We start from the raw sequence: 23,463 nt of genomic DNA on the forward strand, positions 1-23,463 counted from the left end.
ATATCCACTTTGAGTCTAAGAATATGAGCCCAGATTTCCATTAGTTCTAATTTAAATCTTGGTATGTATAGGGGGAGAAAAGGTCCTTCATTCCCCAAACCCAAAGAGAGGAAGAAGCCCTTCCATCTCAAGATTTGTTTCTTTTTCTTTTGGCCACACCGCATACAGGATCTTAGTTCCCCCATCAGAGATCAAGCTTGCATCCTCTGCAGTGGAAGCACAGTCTTAACCACTGGACCACCAGGGAAGTCCCCACCCCAAGATGGTTCAGTGAATGCTAAAGGATCAGTGAATGCTGTTTAGGGACATCTGGGAAAGAGTATTTATTTTATTCCAAATGCCCTGAGTACTCTTTATCCCTTTTTATCTATTAACAGATGAAACAAATACATTGCTTTAGAAGAAAGAAAGAAAGAAAAGAAAGTTAAGTCTCTCAGTTGTGTCCGACTCTGCGACCCCATGGACTATAGTTTAACAGGTTCCTCCGTCCATGGGATTTTCTAAGCAAGAGTACAATCCCACTCCTGGGCATACATACCGAGGAAACCAGAACTGAAAGAGACACGTGTATCCCAATGTTCATTGCAGCACTGTTAATAATAGCCAGGACATGGAAGCAACCTAGATGCCCATCAGCAGACGAATGGATTAGAGAGCTATGGTATATATACACAATGGAATATTACTCAGCCATTAAAAAGAATACATTTGAATCAGTTCTAATGAGATGGATGAAACTGGAGCCCATTATACAGAGTGAAGTAAGCCAGAAAGATAAACACCAATACAGTATACTAATGCATACATATGGAATTTAGAAAGATGGTAACGATAACCCTATATGCAAGACAGAAAAAGAGGCACAGATGTATAGAGCAGACTTTTGGACTCTATGGGAAAAGGCGAGGGTGGGATGATCTGAGAGAATAGCATCAAAACATGTATATTATCAAGTGTGAAACAGATCACCAGCCTAGGCTGGATGCATGAGACAAGTGCTCAGGGCTGGTACACTGGGATGACCCAGAGGGATGGAATGGGGAGGGAGGCGGGAGGGGGGTTCAGGATGGGGAACACATGTAAGTCCATGGCTGATTCATGTCAATGTATGGCAAAAACCACTACAATATTGTAAATTAATTAGCCTCCAACTAAAAAAAAAATGAAAAAAAAAAAAAACAAAAAAAAGAGTACTGGAGTGGGTTGCCATTTCCTTCTCCAGGGTTTCTTCCCAACTCAGGGATCAAATCCAGGTCTCCCGCATTGTAGGCAGATGCTTTACCATCTGAACCACCAGGGAAGTCTTACAAGAAATATGTATCAAATACTATATCACCAGGGCTAAAGCTCATGAGAGGTTGTGAGCATGTTTTTAAATGACCAAATATCCTGGATAAACCTTGAGACAGTAAAATAACTAGATGGAGTGGCAAGCCAGGTACATCTGAAGTTCTTTTTTCAATGAGCTATAGGTAGACTTACTGGGCTTGAGATGGCTATTGAATATATCGATTATCACGTTGTTTCACAGCTGCTAAAGGAGATACATACTGTTGTCTCCATTTGAAAAAAGAGAAATTAAAGCTTACAGAGGGTAAGTGATTCCCCAAAATTCATACACTTAGTTCATGCAGATATAGACTTCCAGTTTACACACAGTTAACAATGGTCCCCAAATATTTAACACTAAAACCAGTCTCCTCTTTATACTATGCTACTCAATTGTAAATTGCTTTTTGATTTGCTCATGCCACCCCTCACTTTGAAAACCCAACATCCTCCTTCATTTCATTTCCTTCTACTTTGAGAATTTAATTATCTGCCTGCAGCAACATGCCACAGTTGAAGATTCTCATGAAAACTAAACCAAAGGGGAAGGACAGTCATATTATGTGATTTTTTTTTTAACGTTTGCTTTAATTTTTCTGTCACTTTGACTTTCTTTTAGGGTCTAAGCAGGTGGAAAAATGTATTTATGATCAGGTAAAGACTTAAAAAATCACTTTCTAGGATGAACTATGGGGAATAAGTTGTAGAAATCCGAAACTTTGTTTCTACCTGTGATGCTCACATGGTACATTTACCATACTCTGTCTCCATTTTCCTCATGGTAAAATGCTATTCTTCTGGAAAACTTTTCTGTAAATTGGGAAGTTGGCACCAACTGCTTTGGGGAGAGCTCCTCCATGCAGTTTTTGTTTGTATTGTTGTTGTTTATTGTTTAGTCGCTAGGTTGTGTCTGACTCTGCAACCCCATGGACTGTAGACCACCAGACTCCTCAGTCTGTGAGATTTCCCAAGCAAGAATGTGGGAGTGGGTTACCATTTCCTCCTCTAGGGGATCTTCCCAACCCAGGGTTCGAACCTGCATCTTCTACATTGCAGGCAGATTCTTTACCACTGAACCACCAAGAAAGCTTTTGTTCGTATAACAAATATGGTTTGAGTACCCATCTTGTGCAGAGTCTGATGCCAGGGGGCAGGATACAGAAAAGAGGAAATGTCTCTAACTTCAGGATGTCACGGTCCTTGTTAACAAGCAAAACTGCAAATCCCCCTGGCACTGAGTGAGCCCGGGGATCATGTAAGGCCTCAAGAGAGGACTCAGAGTCCTCTTTGTTCTGGGGAAGCTACTGAGGCCATTCCTGCTGGGGAGGGAATCCAGGCACATCAGGCTCTGGGCGTCAGCCACCACTCCCTAGAGAGATAGATAATAACTATATAGTGTGTGTTCTGCTGCTGATAAACCTGGGCCATGGCAATATTCTGACCATGGACATTTCTCTGTTAAAGTAATCGTATCTAGTCCTGGTCTGTATGAACTCATTAGAGTGGCATTGATTAGTGGCCTAAGATCTGAGTGTTACAGGCCACTGCAGATCTGAGTGGTGCACACATGGGCCAACAGCGCTCTCCCACTGGGCATTTTGACCCATGGTGTGACTTCTAAAACCTCCACAGACCCTGGGGAGATATAATGGAGAAAATGGGAGATGGCTTACAGCTGATGGGAGAGGAGTGCCTTAGATCCAGGATGGACAAAACTTACCACCCATGTTTTTCTTTTAAATCTCCCTAGAGCCAATGCCCTGAAAGTCTCTCTTGATTTAACCATAACGGACAGCAGAAACAAGACAACCACTGTCAGTTACGTGCATGATACACTGTCTAACCCTTATGGCTGGATGGCCCTGCTCTTGGATCAAGAGACCTACTCCCTGCGGTTTGAGAGCCCTTGGACCAGCAGTGCGCTGCAGGTAACCCTGACATCCTCTCACTGGTGGATTCTTTTAACCAGGGGTTCCCAGCTTTCCTTCTGCGACATGATAGTCTGCAGGTATTAGCATCTTCTGGTGCTGATCAAGCAAACTGCAGCAGAATTTTTGCCAGATGAATGTAACCTGAATTTGAGATATGATTGTTTTTTTTTTTTTAATTTTAAACTTGAAACTTGTAAAATCTGTTTAAACCTCACTTTGAACACAGCATGATTCTGCTTGAAAATTTAGCTTTATTAGTACACTGATAAACAGCTTCTAAGCATCCTACAGATTTGTAGTCTTATGTTAACGGGTTAAGAACCAACCTACCCCAGGGAAGTGTTTCATAGCCAAAAGGAAGTATCTTCCCAAGGCATTTTTACATTACACACTGCCACCTTGTGGTCAAAGAGTAACTTGCACATGAAGGTCTGTCCTTTCCATTGTTAGGTTGGAGTCAGATGGTTAGGGGAGGGATGGTAGGAATAACCAAGTGGAAAATGGGTGCATTTTCTGAAGTAGTCCATTGGATTCTCTCAAGCTCCTTTTCTTCCTTTTAAGCACATTTCTTTCTTTCAGTCTTATCACACACACATTCTCCCTAACAGTCATGAGAATAGTTCTTAGGGAGCTGGAGGCAGATGGGCCATTTGTTGCTGTTCAGTTGCTCACTCAAGTCCAGCTCTTTGTGACCCCTTGGAATGCAGCACACCAGGCTTCCCTGCCCTTCAGTATCTCCCAGAGTTTGCTCAAACTCATGTCCATTGAGTCAATAATGCCATCCAATGATCTCATCCTCTGTTGCCCCCTTCTCCTCCTGCCCTCAATATTTCAAAGTAGAATCTTTAGGATAGCTTTACCAGGGTTCTCAGGAAGGGTGCACACCTCTCTCCACTTCCCTTGAGGTTCCCATGAGAACTTTCTGGAGAGGTGAAGGCAGTATAATGGTGACTCTGGAGGTGGACACCTGGGTTTCCGTCCCAGATCAGCACTCTCCTACTTCATGATGTGGGAAAATTTACTGAACCTCCACCTGCCTCAAGTGTCCTCATCTATAAAATGGGGGCAGCACTAGTAACAGTTCCCAGGGCCTTTCAAGGATTGAATACCTTGATATGAATAATACCTGAGGACATGGTGAATGCTCAGCCATGTTAGCTGTTACTGTTATAAATGAATGTCACTCCTACCAATGCCTGCTATTTGAATCTTGGGGAAAACTGGTGGTAATTCTAGACGTGGCTCTGCCTATTCCCACTGGTTGACCTGAGACAAATTACTTGGCTTATCTGAACTTTGGTCTTTTCCTCTAGATTGTTAAACAAGAAGAGGGCTTCCCTGGTGGCTTAGATGGTAAAGAAAGTGAAAGTGAAGTCACTCAGTCGTGTCCGACTGTTTGCGACCCTGGACTGCAGCTCACCAGACTTCTCTGTCCATGGGATTTTTAAGATGGTAAAGAATCTGCCTGCAATGCAGGAGACCTGGGTTCAATACCTGGGTTAGGAGATCCCCTGGAGAAGGGAATGGCAACCCACTCCAGTATTCTTGCCTGGAGAATTCCATGGACAGAGGAGCCTGGTGGGCTATAGTCTAGATTGAATGATTAAAACACACACACACACATACACACATACACACACACACACACACACACACACACACACAAAGAACCTTACAGCTTTTAGTCCTCACATTTTATGATTTTTGTAGCTCTAGTTATGAGATTATTGTGCAGTAAATTTAAGTAAACCCATTTCCCACAAGAAAAGTAGCCAGTGTGAATGGTCATGTTTCTAAACTACTTCATCCTGTTCTTTGTAACTCTTTTATTGGCAAGAGTTTTCCTTTCTAAAAGAGCACTTTTGTACTTTTCTCTCACTTCAAGTACTCAGCAACATTTGACAACTTTGCTCCTGGAAATTACCTGTTGATGGTGCACACAGACGTGTGGGTTTACCCTGACATCCTCATAAGGTGTGGGAGTCATGTGGGGCGGTCCCTCTCATCTCTTCCATCACCTGGCCAGGACCAAGGCTGTGACTGGTTCTTCGACAGTCACTTGAGACAACTCACCTATCTGGGTAAGTATGATTGAATGATCATGTTGAGTGCATGTAGTCAGAAACCACTATTCCCTTTGGAATTTCAAACATTGGTGCTACGAAGAGATGAAGAACTTCAAGGGACACCTGTGTGCTGTGATGAGGTGATTGTGTTCCAAAATCAGACTGCCTGTGTTTAAATCCCAGCTTCAGCACCTGCTACCTATGGGACACTGAGCAGGTATTCTTTCTAAGCCTCAGTCCCCTCCTCTGTAAAATGGGATAACAAAAGGACCTGCATGAAGAACAGGAAATTAAGGAAAGGATAACCTGTAGAAGTCTTTAAAATAGTGTCTGATCCAGAGTGAGCGCTTAATAAACTTTGATTGCCATTCACATGTTTCCTTCGTGTTAAGCGTTGTATTTGTAGAAAGGTCAACTGCATTTGTAAAGACAGGGTGGCTGGTTGCGATCCCAGGGACAGGGAGCAGCAAAGAGTACATAGAGACAGCACAGAGAGGCAGGACGAAGAATGTGGTCATTGTGGAAGGTGAGGAGCTTTAGAAGGCAGTCTGAGGTCAGGGAGCTGAGATGCACAGAGGGCTGAGGGCTGGGGGCTGGGCTGTCTCATCCTGTGTTAGATGCAGCATCAGGGTGGAGGATCCAGGGGCCTTGTTTTATGGAACCAGAAACCCTGCTGTGACTGCACAGTAACAGAGGCCGGCAGGATTTCCTTACTTTCTTATTGTGTATGTTTCACAGGAGCCCCGTGTGTGACTCCGGGCCATAGATTTCTGTTGACTTCCTGGAGCTCATCTCATATTGCCTTTCCATGTGATTTTATTGATTACTCTGAGTGCCATGATGTCTGCTTATGCTAACCTTAGCTCAGTGGTCTGTAGGAAGGAGAATCTGAAAAAATGAGTCTCTAGAATGACAATTTTGTTACAAATTAGTCTTCATAGATCTTGGTCTAATTCAGAACCACGTCAAGCTTGGCAAGACCCAACCTCTGCCGTGAGCCAGACTTGGCCCTAAGGGTTTAGAAAACTGGCAGGCGTCCCAAGTTCCGTGTCTCTCTCACTGATGCCTGCCGTATGTCAGCTGAGTTGGATCACACTTGAGCCCTGGTACTCTTACATTTTCACAGCACCAGAGAGGAGAGGATGGTGTTTCCCAGGTTTTTAAAAATGTTTGCCAAATGGATCGCTGTATATTTTATTTGCACTGAAATGTACCATCTAGATTTTATTTCTGATTTGATCCATCTATAAATGTAACCTCAAACTATAAAACTTCAAGATGGACAGAGATGCCTGACACCATTTTACCACTAAAGTCAAATACAACCATTAAGTAAGAGCAAACAGTTGCTGTTAACTTTAACTGTGGCTATTCATTTTATGTATATTCTGAAACAAAATTTTAATTTCAAATTGCTCTTGTTTTTTTACTTAACATGTTTCTGAGGAGCCTGTCTTGTTCATTGATCGGATTTTGTTCATGAACTGCACACTAGTTTGAATAGTCACAAAAAGCAAGCATGATAAAGGAACATTTGTGGCATAGAGAAAAACAATATCAAGTCATGTAGTTACAGATTTTCTTCCTCTTTTATCGCATTATTTATTGAATTAATAGCAAGTTATACTATTGTGCTATATTTATATATATGTTCTAAACACACATCTGTATAAGTGTGTCTATATTTATATGTATATTTATATTATATGTACATATATAGGATGTAGGTGAATATTTCAATATAAACCGTTTTTACTAGGCAGATGGCTTTTATTAATTGAAGAGTCTTTGTATCAGAATCCTCTAGTATCTCCACTTTTGAACAATGTGAGTTGGGCAAGGAACAGGAAGTCACAGGGGGTTGAAGGAATGTTTAATAAAGTTAGAGACCCTTGTTCCTTGGAGAGGATTTCCAGGACTCCAGGTCGTGACTTTCCTGGTCATTTGTGCCTCTGAATGTGTGGAGTACACAGGTGGTGAGAGCCAATCCTGTTTGCATTCCTGGGCTGGCACAGTGAGGACGTGAGGGTTCGGGAGGAGCCAAGGTTCACAAACAGGTCCCCTATGGTGGTGGCCCGTGCAGGGATATTGGGTTGTGTATGATGGGTTGTGACTTTTTATGCCCTCTATGTAAAGCTTGCACCACCACTGTGAAGTTGATGAGGAGGCTACCATGTTTTCCATAGACCAACCCCCCGATGGCAGTGACGTGGTTGTAGCTGACACCTCAAAAAGGCTTCATGCAATAGTTCCAGTTACATATTGATTAGCTTGTTGTGAAAGTCACTCAGTTGTGTCCAACTCTTTGCGACCCTATGGACTGTGCAGTCCGTAGAATTCTCCAGGCCAGAATACTGGAGTGGGTAACTGTTCCCTTCTCCAGGGGATCTTCCCAATCCTGGGATTGAAGCCAGGTATCCCACATTGCAGGCAGATTCTTTATCACCTGAGCCACCAGGGAAGCCCTGATGAGGTTGTTACTTTCGCCTAATTGTTTTTTGGGCTGTGTGACTTTATAAGTCTGTGACTGGGGTAACTTACATAAACTACATTTAATCTAAGAAGAGAAGATAAGACCTCACAGTCAAAGTAGACATATTTCTGGAATTAAAAGAAAAAAGAAGAAAAATGATTCATAGAGAGCGTTGTGTGTACAGAAAGTTCACTTTATTGTAAGGGAGCTGCTTGACCTCCTCCAGGTCCACTGAGTTTCCTGGCAGACTTTGAGGGGTGGGCGTGGGGGGAGACACTGCTCTTTTACCCGCTGGCCTTCAATTCGGAATCCTGCTTCACTGACGTTTGGCTGGCCTTCACTCATTCCTTGACCACTTCTAAGTGGCCCGTCTTTTGTATTGTTTGTTCATAACCCTACCACATCCCTCTCGGAGAGGAAGTTTTAAAAAAATCCCAATTATCTTCATTTCCTCCATTTGGCTCCTTGGTGTATGATTTAAGATGCCTGACTCCTTTCCGACCCAGTGAGATTGGCAGAGAGTGGAACCCAGGCATTCTGGCTCCTGGCTGTGCCTCTCCACTAGAGTGTGCTGCCCACTCAGTAATCATGGACCACTGACCAGCCAGGCTGGGGGGTGCCCGGCAGGTTTCCGGGAGAACATTTCTCACTGATCCCCAGTGACAAAGAAAAAAATCCTGCACATATAATATTCTTTGACCCTTGCTTTTCTCTTCTTTACCAAGGCAAGTTTAACCTTTGTTCGGCAAACGTCTTTACAGAAAGCAGCTTCTCTGGAAAGCTCACGGCCAGAGTTTGGGGCTTTGGGCTTTAATCAGTGGCTGGCTGGTTATTTTACCTGGGGCATGGAATTACAAATGTTCCCTTCCTCTGCGGCTACATCCATACAATGAGGTTAAGCTTACTTATCTATTGGAATTGTGGTACAAAACACCCGACCTCTTTAAGTGTGATTAGCATGCGTTGTTATTTCACTATACGTTTTCTCAGTAGATTATTTCTCTTAAACCTTTCTTTCCTCTCCCACCTCTGCCCCCACCCAGAAGATGAACAACCTCAGGTGCCTTGAACTCAGTGTACCTGTCATAACTTGTCTGCAGGAGTCTCATTCTATTTTCCTTGACTAACTTGTAAGATAACAGATTCATGATAACATGACATGTATGATATATGGGTCCCCTGATTGAAACTTAATACCACTTAAGCAATTGTTACCCACAGACTAAGATAACCTCGCTCATTTAAGAATGTCTCTCTTAAGGAGATTGGTTCAGGTTGCCTTTCTAATGCCCCTGAGATTTCTGCCCAAGGAACCACTTAAACACAGACCACGAGTGAAGTCCTTGCATGCTATTGTTTGTGTTAGGGTCCCGGTGGGGCAATATTTGCTAGAATAAACTGATATGAATGGCAGTCATGAACTGTCACTTCTACGCCATGCTTGTGGACAGGTCTGACTGTAAAACAAGAATTCCTTTATATTTTCAAAGTCAGAGTCAAACCCAGAGAACCCTTTTTACAGTTTCTGCTGTTGGATTCACCAGCACTCCCATCTCTACCTTACGCATGCAGTCAGTTTCCCACTGCCTCTGTCCCTGCTTTTTTTTTTTTTTCCCCAGGAATGTTTCAGTTCATGGTGAACTATTTTTATTTTTTAGTTACATTAACGCTATGAAATAATTAGTCAGCTAATTAATCTGGTGTACAAGCTTTGTAGGATTCTTCAGCTGTCAGTCAGGCCCAGGCCCGAGGCCTACATCTAGTTTCAGCACTCTCGCCCATGTGATTCCCGTTGCCATGGCTACTGGGTACATCTGCTGACACCCCACTCTCTATTTATTGCTTAATTAAGAATTTCACGCTCAGCCCTTATCTGCCTCTAAGAACAAGCGCACACTGTTAAGAAATTCCGAATTTAGGCCTGGGCACAAGGAAAGCCTTTCTTGCGGGGCTTGGCTGGACTGGAGCCTCTCTAACGATCTTCTCAGCATCCCAGCCGCCACCCTTCAATCAAAAATCATTAAATGGGGCAGAGATAATGAGCATGTAGCGTATCAAAGAAGGATGTTTGCTTGGTCCAAAGAAGGAAAAGCTGCTAGGCTCCATGCTCTGCTCCACTTCAAAGGCAGATGAGACCCCTTGTCACTGGGGCCTGATAAAGCCTCATTTGTTCTGGGCTTGACTTATGCAAAAGGTCTGGTATGTCAAAGTCCCATCTCACAGACGTGGGATTCCCTCCCCCCAACTTCTTGCCTCTACCTCCACCGGCCCCCTCCCTGGCCTTCCGCACACGCTCGTGTGTCAGCTCTTAGGCAGCTGGGCCCCCCAAAGCATCAGGCGGAGCGTGTAATCACTGACTTCACGCTGACAATGGCCACTTGTAGGGGGGTGGCCAGGAGGAGGTCTTCATCACAATAGGAACACAATTATTGCAGCTGCTAGGGAGGGCTATGCTTCTTCCTGTAGAAATAGAATAGGACTTGCCCCAAACAGGAGGACAAGGTTGGGGGGAGGTGGTGGGGGTGGAGAGGGGTGGAGAAAACAATTCTGAGTTGATTATTCATATTCTGACTCTTGGAAGCCTGATGCAGAACCAGTGGGGTCCCAGCAGCTGTTCCCGCACCGTCCTCTTCTAATAATCGTGCATTCTGTCTGAGGTCAACTTACTTTTGACCCCGTCCTTTTTACACAGGGAAGAGGTTCTTTAGGGCAAACTGTTGGGTTGTGGCAGGGTGCATTAAACACTCACAGCCCCTTCCCCTTGCTCTATCCCCCGCCCAACCAGCAGCCGGTGATAAATTCATATCAGATGCCGAGCTATTCACACTCGCCCTCCTGAGTTCACACAGCCCCCACTCACACAGCAGAGATGCAGCCGAGCTGGGATATTGTGCGAGGTGGCAGCTGAGAAAGTGCGCCTGCTAGGCTCAGAGGCTCCCATGTACCACCTTCTTCTCATCAGACTGAAAAACAGACATGTCTAGCCAGGCTGGCCGCTGCTTGTTTCCAAATGCCCCACTCACCAGGATAAAGACAGGCTCTTTGGCACGAAGTCGGGGCTCTTGTCCACGAGGGCAAGAGGGCTGTGGATAGAAAGACAAATGAACTTTATTGTCTGTTTCTATTACTCCAAAGAACTCAAGTCACATCACACTGAAGTCTCAGAAAAGATGCTTTAATTTGAGAGATCCTGAAAATAAGGAGTGTTTTCCTATCTGCCCAGGTTTCTCTCTCCTCAAAGCGCTAAGGTCCTGGGATGGAGCAGATGGCTGCCTGGACCCTTCTGTTTCTCAGCGGGTCTAGGAAACCCCATGCAACTCCTCAAGGAGGAATCTTGTCAGAATCTAAGGAGGGAAGACTCCGCTGGCTCCCCAGAGCTCTTGGGGACTATTCTGTGAGCAGGGCAGAATCATAATCCTTTGAAACTCTGTACCCATTCCCATGTTGAGGCCCTCTGAGGCAATCTATGGCATTCTAGTTAATAAATTAATTTACATTCTTATAGAAAACTCATTCCCCAAAGATCCCCAAGGATTTTGTACCAGTAATATTGAGAGTTGACTTCAGGGACATGCATGACAAACCTTTATGGCAAAAATAGAGAGAATGGAAAAGGAGCTGTGGATGTGAGAAGTGATTTTTGCTTCTTAATTATGAGCAACTTCTCCAAAAGGAGAAGGAAGAAAAGGAAAAGGAGAAAAGGAAAGAAAGAAGGAAGGAAGGATAAGCCAAGAGCCAGAATCAGATACTTTTTCAAGGAATCACTCAAGATTAAGGAGCTCATTCTCAGTGATGCTGGTGGCTGGCTTTGGTTCATGCAGGTCACAGGTGGTATAACCAGTATTGTGACTTGGATTTTCTGACTCTGTTTCAGTGCTGTTTCTAGTATACTAGTGTTTTGTTTTGTTTTAATCCAAGCTTCTGTTCCTACCCTTGTAAACCAAATCTTCTTTCTTCTATTTGTAGGAAAAACCTACACTTATTAACCATGCTTCTTAAACTTTAGGCATTTGAGTGCCACCTTCACACTTTGTCACATCCTGCCTCCTGTACTATTACTCACGTGATAATTTTCTTAAGTCAACTCCCACACTGTTTTATTTTTAAAGCCCATCTCTTTTTAAGCAATAATATCCATAAAATCATGGGTTTAGTGGCCTACTTGCTTTCTCTAAAAGATATTAACATAGATAACTATTAAAACTTTTGTCCCTGGAGTAGGAAATGGCAACCCACTCCAGTATTCTTGCCTGGAGAATCCCTGGTAAGGCCCATGGGATAAAAAAAAAACCTTTAGTCCCACTAAAATCATCACATTTACTTTATATTTTGGGAGTAGACCTTCAAGTTTCTTGTATAAATGATGAAAAGTAAGAATTGTGAATGTAAGGATTTTTTTTTTTTTTTTAATTATAGGTCCCTTTCCTCATTTGCTAAGAACACCTGCCTCTGAGTAGAAATCGCATTTTGAGAGTAGGGTACGAAAAAGGTTGTAAACTTCCTTCCATAAGTGCTTTCTAAGTGTGCCTCCTGGGCACACAGCTGGAATGCTTGCTTCCAGGTTCCCTGCCCCCTGCCGGAGGCGCTGGTTCTGTAGACCTGCACCGGGCCCAGGAATCACACACCTGCTGCGCAAGTGCAGCAGACATTGCTCTGAGTCAGAATAACAATTGTGATTGTTCTCTGAGTTAATTAAGAAGGTATAATTGAGCTAACTCTCAGGACTGTTTAATGTAGATATATCTGTCGACATCTCGATCAAATTCTTTTGCTCTTAAAAAATTACACCCTTTTATGAATGAACGTTATCGGGAGTAATAGAAGACTCACAAGTCTTAGAAGGATTTTCGTATCCTGTTTCTTCGAAGGTCTTGAAAAGATCCTGAGTGATGAGGGCCGAGGTGACTCAGTGGCTATCTCTGAGAGTCTGGAACCAGACAGGAGTGTGGTCCTGCAGATCAAGCTTTAGCTGCCCAGGAACCAGTTGACAAAAAAGCCTTCTCTGTGGCTGGGTGAAAGAGCTGATTTCTAGGGAGCAAGAATTGAACAGGGAGGGAGAAGCAGAGCAGGAAGGCACAGGAGTTGTGAGAAGTGGTAGAGGTCAACAGGGCAAGTGAAGATGAAAACGCCAGAGAGGATCAACCCAAGAGCTGGCCCATGAGGATGGTGCTGGAAGTGGGTCCAGGGCCAACAGAGATGGAAAGCAGGCTTGAGTTGATAAGACTGGATGGAACTCACAGACACAGGAGTGGCTGCTGTTTTCTGTTCTGTCCACATTCAGTTAGAGGGTGACTCACCCTAGATAAATGTGGACTGAGCGAGAAGTCCCAGTGTGTGCATGGTAAGTTGCCTACATACAAGCAAATTCAGTTCCATAATTGTGCATAACTTGTGCATAAGTCCAATTTGTAAGTCCAGCAAAGTTAACCTAGGTACCCAACTAACACAATCAGCTATATAGTAGTGTACTGTAATAGGTTTCTAATACTTTTCACACAACACATAAAAAGTGAACAGACCCCCAAACAAAACATTTTTAAACTCACAGTATAGGACCTTGAAAAGTACAGTAGTACAGTACAACAGCTGGCCCACAGGGGCTGGCATCGAGCGAGCAGGCAAGAAGAGTTACTGGCTGGAGGAGGAAGAAGAGGTGGGAGATGGCAGAGCTGAAGGGTCGTCAGCGATAGGAGACGGAGGGCAAGCTGCAGTTTCACTGGCACCTGATGCTGATGGCACTGGTTCTGGTTCCTTACTGGAACAAGATGCACTTTCACGTCTTTGAAAGTTTGCAACGTGAAGGTTTGTATGTAGGGAGACTTACTATACAATCCTCAGAGGCCAGGTGAGCATGGGGATAGAATGAAGAAGAAAACAGGCAAGGGGTCTATTGCTAAGATGCCGTTTGTTTTTTCTTTTTAGATAGACAGGTACTCTTCCCCTCCAAAATTCCAAGAGAAAATGGGACCTGCTCTGGGAGAGAATCAATTAATTTTTCTCTTCCCTAGGGCCCTCATGAGGACAGAATTTGCCAGCACAACACATCACTCTGGCAGGCACTAGAATCAGATCTACTTGAGTAATTCTCTCCTCTCTCACCGGGAGCCATTTTCTTACACGTTTTTTTCTTTCTCCTAGATGTCTGTGTTTATAGCAAGCTTAGATCATATAGCACTCATCAGAATAATTTGGCCATAATTGACCTAAAGACTTCTTTTCTTTTTGAGGACCAACCAGATATTCTTACAATCTGGGAAGGATCAACAGCAGTGAGTTTCCATTGATAAACAAAGGAGATTAACCATTCTCATCTTACAAACACAAAATCAGAAATCGTAAGCACTGAGAAAACATATGTACAATATCACAGCTTGTGTTAGGCTCTTAAACTCTCCCTGAGTCAATACTTTTAGTCTCAGATGATTTTTATCCTTCTTTGTATGTGCCCAAATTGGAAATGACACTACATTTATACTGTCTTTTATAGAGTCAAAGCACTTTAGCAAACTTTAGTGGATCTGGTTAAGTTGCTTACAACTTGGAATACTAGGGCTCATCATGATTAGGTGCAGCTGTCAAAAGAGTAAAAGCATTTTTTTGTTTTGTTTTTTTTTGTTTTGTTAACTGGCTTCTAGAAAAATCAGCATGTCTTAATAACAGTATTGATGATGCCTCACACATATTGTTCATTGAAACCAAGTCCTGTGCTAAGTGTGTTACCTGGATTATCCCATCTTTTCTTCCTGATCACCCTATGACATAGGTAATAGGATGATTCCCATTTTCAGAGGAAGTGAGTGAGGCTCAGAACTTGTCAGTTACCCACATGGAGGACTTGGAAGGTCTAGGATTCAAATCCAGGCTGCTGTATTTCACCCACAAGCCTCCTGTTTACTCTCTGTGGTCTCTCTCAGCCTAGAAGGGGTGTTTGGGAAGAAGCATCCTCCTGCATCAGCGCATGTGTTCAGAGGCAGCCCGCAGGGGGCATGCGGTATAGGAGATCAGATTTTTCTCGTTTTTCCTACTTTTCGTGCCTGTGCCCCATTTTCGCTGCTGCTGAAACTGCTTCTCTTCTCAGATTGAATGGTATTTACACACTTGCTTTAATAAAATGAGTAATAAGCTTTTCAATGCCTATTTTATTAATGGTTTCAATGTCTGCTTTGAGGAAGAGGTTGCTCTGGAGGTTGGAGCCATCTGTTTACCTGTAGAGGTTGAACAAAGCCAGAATCTGCCCAGCTTGGAAGCCACTGGTACAGAGGTGCAGGCGTGACAGCCCGCTGCTCCAGGGAGCCTTGGTTTACTAGTAACAGGGCCTGGGTGAGGGCTTTAGTGGACAAAGGAAAGCGAGACAGCCTGTAATGGGAGTTCAGGGTTCACCGTTTCAGTCTTCTGGGTAATCATCACTGCTGCCTATCAGGACTGTATAGTCAGTGTTAACTTCAGTGCCAGACGCCGCACTGCTGGTGGGATCCTTTACACCCAGGGAATTCTGGATGCATGGATTATTTTCCCTTTACTTCAAATTCCCTCCTCTATGTAGTGGGAAAAATGATGTTTCTATTCTCCCCTAAGTATAAATATTATACATTTTGGGTTGAATAAATCATTATAAAATTGCTAGAGTAGCTTTGAAAAAGACTCTTTACATGTGACTTTTTTTTTTCACTTTCTTTACCTCAGGGGCTGTCTTAAGGAAGAAGGCACAGATGTACTAAAATTTAAAAATGCCTGGAAACGATTAACAAGGATAATTGAAATTTTTTTATTGAAATCTAGTTGATTTACAATGTTCTGTTAGTTTCCGCTGCACAGCAAAGTGATTCAGTTATACCCCCCCATATATATATATATATATATATATATATATATATATTCTTTTTCATAGTCCTTTCCACTATGGCTTATTACAAGATATTGAATATTCCCTGCACTATAAAGTTGGTCCTTGTGTTTATTTATGTGTAGTATTGTGTGTCTGTTAATCCCAAACTCCTACTTTGTTCTTCCTCCACCTTTGGCAACCACACATTTGTTTTCTATATCTGTGAGTACAAGGATGATTTTTATAACATCTTTAAATGAGCTGACTTCCCTTTCCAAATGATTCTTGGATTGTTTTTTTTAATTTACCTTCCCTAGAGTTTGATTCTCTTACAATATTTTATTCCTTTCTCTTGTGCAAGGGTATTTTATTGTTATAGACTTATGCGTGTTTTTAGATGTTATTTTGTCATATCTTTGACTTTTCTTTCCAATTAAATTGAACTTTTTTTACTACTTTGCCTTTGAGTCCCTTTAAAAGGGTTATTTCCTGCCTCCAATTGTTTAATTTGTTGAAATGGTGAGTTATTAATAAATCCTGGCATCCAGAGTAGAGCAGTTTATCTAGATTGGTTCATGAAAGTTAAGATATACATGCCCAGCAATGTCTAGGATCTTAAGGTGCAAGAGAAAAATCCCTCCCTCAGAGGTTTAGAGACAGAGCTGAGGATCGAGGCAGTCCTGAATTCACCACAGTTGATGCACAATAATATTTGCTCATGGAGAGTGACCTTGCTATAAGTATCACAGTTTGGTTTTAGAAGCACTTTTCAACTTTAGGAAATGCATAGATCACTATGAGTAGAAATGGATATTAGACATTATAGGGAAAAAAAAAGATGAGATGTTGAGCTGATGACTTTATTATTAATTATTATTATTAAGTTCAAAAAGTGGTGAAATAGGCAATAGTATAAAAAACAATATAAGCAAAGTTTTGGAAGTAATGATAAAGGAGAACACATAAAGAACAGGTTGGCCATTGTGCCTGGTCTCAAAATGTGTACAGTGTAAGGAGAAAGCCACAGAGACACACATTTTATAATAGGGAAAATATTTTTCACTGAAGTATGGTTGGTTTTCAATATTATATTAGTTTCAGGTATGCAGCATCATGATTCTGTGTTTCTGAAGATGATATTCTACTATAGGTTATTACAGAAAAATTTAAAATGAGAATAATCAACAAAGAAAGAATAAAATCAAAGAGGTCTCATCATGGGTGTTTTGGGGACTTATTTTCTTTGTAATGTTCTGAAGCTTATGCTTTGTAATTAGAAAGAATGATCCTTGGTCTACTCCAAACCTGCCACAGAGGAAAGGGTTGAGTGCTCCAGGGAGAGGCAAATGGGGAGGATGAGTGAGACCAAGGCCTCAGGGCTGCAACCTTCAGCATCACTGGGCTCTTCAGTGCTGGGAGGTTTTGGCCTTCATGGCATCTGATAAGGCAGAAAGGTAATTAACCAATAAGAGACAAGGTGTTACTGAAAGTGGGGTTCGTGCACCTGATTACTAATTAATCAGGCGTGAGAGCACCTTGTAGATGCATTCACTATTTAATTATAGCAGCCTCTCTTGGCAAAGGAGCATATGTTCCCAGCTTAATCTACTGGTTTATACTGACATCAAATTGTCATTATCAGAAAGAATCAGGCCTTTTGATTATTTTCACTAATTTATTGAACACTTAAAATTAATGAACCCCAGGCCTTTCAAATGTGCTCAGTTGGTTTGGAAGATAGGAGAAAGTGAGAGTGGGGGGGTTGGAGAAACGACTTCATTAAAAGGACAATTTGCCCGGATAAAGGTAAAGCAAATACATTTCATGGGTGATCTGAATTCTATTGGTGAAAAACACATGAATTCCAAAAGCTGAGCCTTCAAACTGATGGAAGGGAAATAGGATATGAGGGATGTCCTGTTGACCAACACTGGCCTCCAAAGAACATATGGTTAAAGGATTTTTTTCCCCTAATTATTTATGTGCCGATTCTCTTGGAAACCTCACTGTGATTAAGTTTAATCGAAAGCAAACAATCAAAATCAAATGTTGGAAATCAACTGTTAGACTAACTAACAAGGACTGCATTTTTTTTTAAATTTTGAAAATGTAATTAGATTGGGGAAAATTTAACATAAACTCATCTTTCTCACACATGAATATCTTTTGTATTAAGAGAATCTTTGTATCATATCCAAGTTGTGATTCTTTTTTGTATTCAGTTTCAGGTGAAGGCCAAGTTCAAGTAGTTCTCCGGGTGAGGAAGGGTGTGGACCCAACTATTTCAGGTGAGTATTAACCCACCAAATAGAATTGCCAGATGCAAAAGGATGTCTTCCCATCATTATATGAATTTCTCCCATCATATTTTTTTGTAGGGAGGGTATCAACCCTAATGCTTTTATGTCTGACAAGTCCTCATTTTGTCACCCCTATAGCTAAAATATATGTATGCATGTCAAAGAAAGATATAAGAGTGGTGCATTTTAAAACATTGGAAAGTAAGAATTACAACATGTAAATAAGCACATTTCATAAATTATGGACCATATGTGCACACAGGAGTCCAGATCTGCAGATGGGCCATTAGGCCCCCACCAAATGGAAAGAAAAATTCAGGGTATCGCAAAACTTTAATTGTTCCCAGTAATTTCAGGAAATCAGGGTAAACAAACCCTCCCCAAAAGTCAGTTGGTTCTGTGAAATCTTCCTAACTCATAAAAGCTAAACTCTCAGAGACTAAATGACTCATAAGCACCTTCTAATGTATTTCATTGTTTGTTTTTGTTTATTCTGAGGCAGTTTAACTATACATTTGCAAACGGGATAAATCTTTTCAAAGGCTGAGTTTTCCTTTGATTTCCAGTGGCATTTTTTTGTGTTATGTCAGAGAAGAGCCAGGCTAATCAGAAAATGATCTAATTCCTCCATTTATTTTATTTTTTTTAAAAAAAGTCCTCCATTTAAATAATAAATAAACGAGGTTAAGGTATTGCACTAAAACTATAGACTAGAAGTACTGACCTTGACTATTCCATGCTTATTTGACTGAGAAGAATGGGCTTCTTTGTTTTTATATCTGTGAACTGCCATTGCCTTCGCTCTTTACGTTCCTGGTCCTTTTTCACTTTTTTCCTTTAGGTAACTCACAAGTCTTTGTTGAATGCCTCACATGCGTTGTGTAGGGGGCTACAGTGGTGAGCAAGATGGAGTGCTCTTTGACTTCATGAGGTCTTATGGTCACTGGGAGGTGTCAATCAAGTGATTAACTAATCAAGGAATGTGTCTTTTAAAATAATTGTTACCAAAGAAAAGTATCTTATGATTGTTTTTGTGTTCAAACTCCCCCAGAAGAGATGCGATTGGTGGGGTGAGCCCTTATTTTGTAGAGAACCACCTGTAGGGGGCGCTCTCACGCCAGGTCCACTGGGAGGGTCCCGGACCATCTCCATCTGTAGGTGGCCATTCCTGGTTCAGACGGCTTTCATCAGCATAACATGCCCCTCAGGGCTTAGTGTGAAGAATTCTGCATTAAGGACTCTTTGGAAGGACATTGTGGGTAGCTGGTATCTGGGACTTTTCAGCAGGGGTCAGTTTAACTGGGAGATGCTTCACTTGGCCTGTCAGTTGCAGCATGCTGGATAAATAGAAAGCTGGTGCTTCATAGAGTTGTAGAATTTTAGTAAGAGAAGGAACCCCATAAACTATCCTATCCAGCTGCCTCATTTTACAAATAAGGACATGGAAACCTAAAGGTTAAATAGTTTACTTAGTCACATTCAGTGGTTGAGCCTGGATGAGGTCTCAGGTTTCCAACTCAGGCCAGTGTTCTTTTTGTTATACCATGTAAACCCTACGTGTTCAAGCTACCTTTTTTGGTATATTTTAATTTATGAGTTACATTAAATTTATTATATATAGCCAATTTTTGTAGCTTATATAGATTGGGACAGAAAACTATTCTAAGACCCAGGGAGTTATGGAACTAGTATGTTACCGTTTGTTATATTCAAATATTTATTATTGATATGGTTCCAAGGCATTGATTAATCTCTATCATGTGGGATATAAACACTAATGTCAAAATTAAACTATGGGTGTGTATTTTGTTTAATGGAGAGCTCTATGAAAACCAGTAAAATGTTTGCAATATCAAAAATTCTTCTACAAAACAAGAATGGAATAAATAATGGAGTTCCATCTATATGTTCCCCTTAAGAGATTTGATGAACATGTAATGCAGAAAATATATTTTGCGTTTAGGTGTTCTGCTACAGAGTCTTTAGCCTTTTATTTAATTGAGGACTTAGCCTGTGTATAAAACTGTGCTGGTCATTGTGGGGACGTTGGAAACTCCAAGGAAGCAGAAATTAAAGTATGAATGGGCCAGTGTTAGGAAGAAGGCAGAGAAGGTGGTGCTGATGAGAGATGTTGTGTGGTGCTTAGTCAGGTTGGGGTAAGGATGTATGCTAATCTGGGTCAAGGCAGGACCCAGTTTTCTGAAGACCCCAATGCAGGTCTTTAATGCTCCTCCAACACTGTGGCTTCACTGGTTTTCTCTTGGTGTCCATGCTGCTTTATAAAAGATGAAGGAGAGGAAGAGGGTGAAGCAACTCACATTAGGGGAAAGTAAAAATATTTCTGAGGAGATTTTACCTCAGCCATGTTGTCTTTTCAGTGGGGGCTAATTGCAAATATTGTTGACGGTCATTTACAAACATTCAGATGATTGGACGGAGAAAGAAATGGCAACCCACTCCTGTATTCTTGCCTGGAGGATCCCATGGCCGGAGGAGCCTGGTGGGCTGCAGTCCATGGGGTCACTAAGAGTCGGACACGACTGAGTGACTTCACTTTCACTTTTCACTTTCATGCTTTGGAGAAGGAAATGGCAACCCACTCCAGTGTTCTTGCCTGGAGAATCCCAGGGATGGGGGAGCCTGGTGGGCTGCCATCTATGGGGTCGCACAGAGTCAGACACGACTGGAGCGACTTAGCAGCAGGAGATGATTGGATACTCTTTTCCTAAATTTGCCGTCCCTTTCCCCACAGATCAGGTTTATTTCCTTTCTTCTGGTTTTGAAATCTGTCAGCCTTTCTTCTATTTCAAGTCAATCCATCCCTGCTATCATCTTTTGAACTTTGCTTTATCAGCAAATGAAGTTAACATTTCCATCATTCCTGGCTCCTTCTGTTCAGTACTTCTCAATTAAAAAAAAAATCAAAACAAAATTCATAGACACTGAATCTTCCTCCAGTTGATATTGCTTCTGCAGATTTATCAAAAGATGAGCCTTCTCTTGATGCAGAGCCATAAAAAGCTTGGTAAATGAAGGATTAGATGGCAATATTTGGCTCACATAATGAGTTGGAGACCATCTCAAGTGGTGGCTATTGTTGACTGACAGATTTGAGAGGGAAATGTTGGTCTTGAACAGTGTTCATGGACTCCAGTTTTAAGATAAATCTAATTTATCTAAAGAGTAGGAATACAGATCAAAGTCTCAGGATCTCACATTCTTTCCTCAATAAGTGTTTTGCATGGTCAGACTTAATGTCTCTTCTTCCTCATTTCTAGTGTACTCCTAAGTCTGCTATAATTCAAGTGGTTTCTACCTCCAGCACTCCACTGACACTCTCATCTTGATCACCCATGCCCTGGTTGTCACATTCAGCAGCCACTTCTTATTCCTTGTCTTATTGGAACTTTGCTATTAACCAGATCACTTCTACTCTCTGGACATTCTTTATTTCTTAGTCTTTCAAGACATTCCTCTCTTCTGGTTCTTCATGTATATGTCTGATAGCTTTAACTCTTTAGGCTTCTTTTCCTCTCCTCTCCTTTCTGTATTAAAAATAGTCACCTGGAAATCTGATGTTAACTGTATAGACATCTCATAACTGCAGGAGGCTAAACATGTCCTTCTCTATTAAGTGTTCTTATTTTAAGGCAAGATGGCATAATATAATCAAATTCATTCATCATAACATTTTTTAGAATAGCAATTTCAAGATTTAGTTTGTTCAGTAAAAGACAGGTTTAACCCTCCCATAGACAAGAGTGAAGATGACAAAAATAAAGTATGTTTCTAACATGTGTGATACAAAATTGAAACAACTAAGGGTTTTTGAGGCTTGGAGTAGGGTTTTAAAGAACCTGATCATTGCCTGTTTAAAATACCAGTGGAAATGAGAACATCTCTTTCTGTTTTGTGGTGTGTGTTAGTGGCCACCCCAACAAATATCCCCACCCTATCACCATCTGGGTATTTAGAGTATAGTATTGAAAAGGAGACAAAATTGAAAAGAAACTTAGAAAGTTTCTTTATAAGAATGTATTATATTACTGGTGTTTATAAAATATTTCTATTTTTTAATTTTATTTTTTAAAAAATGAAGTATAGTTGATCTATAAGTTTATAGTTGATTTATAGTTTCTGGTGTACAGCAACATATATATATATATAATTTTCTTATGCTTTTTCACTGTGATTTATTATATAATAGTAGATAAATATAAAATGTTTCTAAAACCTCTTTCACAGTAAGGTTTGTTCTAAGACATCGCCTGGTTTCCATGGTGTGGGGTGTATTTTGTGCTAATTAAATTGTCTAGGATTTCTACTTGACCATAATCCATGTATTTTTTAAGTTATCCTGGGGCCCTAATTAGACCATAACCAGCAGGGAGTTGGGTTCATACAGGCAAAATAGTCAGGTGTTCTCCATGGTTCTGACCTTAGGCATTTTGTCTTTCCACACTGTAGTCCCCTGGAACTCTCACAACCCATCCTCAGATTTTCAAATACGGCCTCTGGGCCATTGATGCCAAGATCCATCTCTCAGATTCAAAGTTCTTTCCCATCCTTCAGATTCACATCCATCCCCTGCTTGCTGTGCATCTCCACCTGGAGGCCTTGAAGACGCCCCAATCTTTGAATGGCCCAAACTGAATTAATCAAATGTCGGTCTTAATGGGCATCTCCATCCGACACCACCCATGCTGGAAACCTCCGGCGGACTGTTGGCTTCTCCATCTTTGTTACCCTTCCCACTCTGACCTCTGGTTGCTTTTCTGGCCCTATCACTTGCCTCTTTCTGACTGTGTAACTCAGCAGTACCAAATTGCTTATAGTCCTTCCACATGATCTCTCATTTCTTGCCATCCCTTCTTCTCAGTTCATATCTGCACCCCCTTCACCCCCTTCACCTCAATTAGGTCCTAAGCCTTTAAGTGCAACTCAGATGCTCTGACTCCAGGAAGCCTCCCCTGGTGAGGTCTCACTGGCTGCCTTGGTCACGTACCATCAAAGATAATTCCCTTCAGGATTCTATCCCCCTAGTATTTACTTACATACTTACACAATACTAGTACCTCCTTGGGGGCAAGAATGACATTTTATTTCTTTTTGCACTATTTCACTGTTTTTTAGGACAGTTCTGATAGAAGAGGCACTCATTATTTATGCTTATGAAGTTAGCAAGTAATAGAGAAGATTCTTTCTCTCATTATGTGAGTTCATGAATTTCCCAGAAAATCTGCCAAGTAAAATAAGCGCTGAATGTAAAATTACAAGTTATATGATCTAAATTACATAAAAATGCTGAGAGATTCTGGAAGGAAACACAAATAAAAGGTTAATGGCAGTTATCTCTAGGTGGTGAGATAATAGGCAAATATTATTTTTCTTTTTCTTTCTAGATTTGCATTTTACAAATGGCTCATGCCAAACATATGCTGTGCTATTCATAATAAAGGCAAAACACAAGTGTTTAATTGTAAAAGTTGCATATATTTTCTCTACAAGTGGAGGTAATGTAAGGATTGAATAATTACTT

General features: G+C 41.5%; 1 protein-coding gene across 2 annotated transcripts in view; it reads left to right on the top strand.

Moving 5' to 3' along the window:
* PKHD1 (PKHD1 ciliary IPT domain containing fibrocystin/polyductin) overlaps nucleotides 1–23,463 on the top strand; it is a 427,795-nt gene that overhangs the window by 217,250 nt on the left and 187,082 nt on the right. For both annotated transcript variants that reach the window (XM_070456320.1, XM_070456321.1), the window contains exons 48-50: nucleotides 3,080–3,257; nucleotides 5,146–5,341; nucleotides 17,847–17,912. In XM_070456320.1, the coding sequence (XP_070312421.1) occupies nucleotides 3,080–3,257; nucleotides 5,146–5,341; nucleotides 17,847–17,912 (440 nt within the window). The remainder of the gene's footprint in view (nucleotides 1–3,079; nucleotides 3,258–5,145; nucleotides 5,342–17,846; nucleotides 17,913–23,463) is intronic.

Source organism: Odocoileus virginianus, chromosome 27 (genome assembly GCF_023699985.2).
Source record: "Odocoileus virginianus isolate 20LAN1187 ecotype Illinois chromosome 27, Ovbor_1.2, whole genome shotgun sequence".
Classification (NCBI taxonomy): domain Eukaryota; kingdom Metazoa; phylum Chordata; class Mammalia; order Artiodactyla; family Cervidae; genus Odocoileus; species Odocoileus virginianus.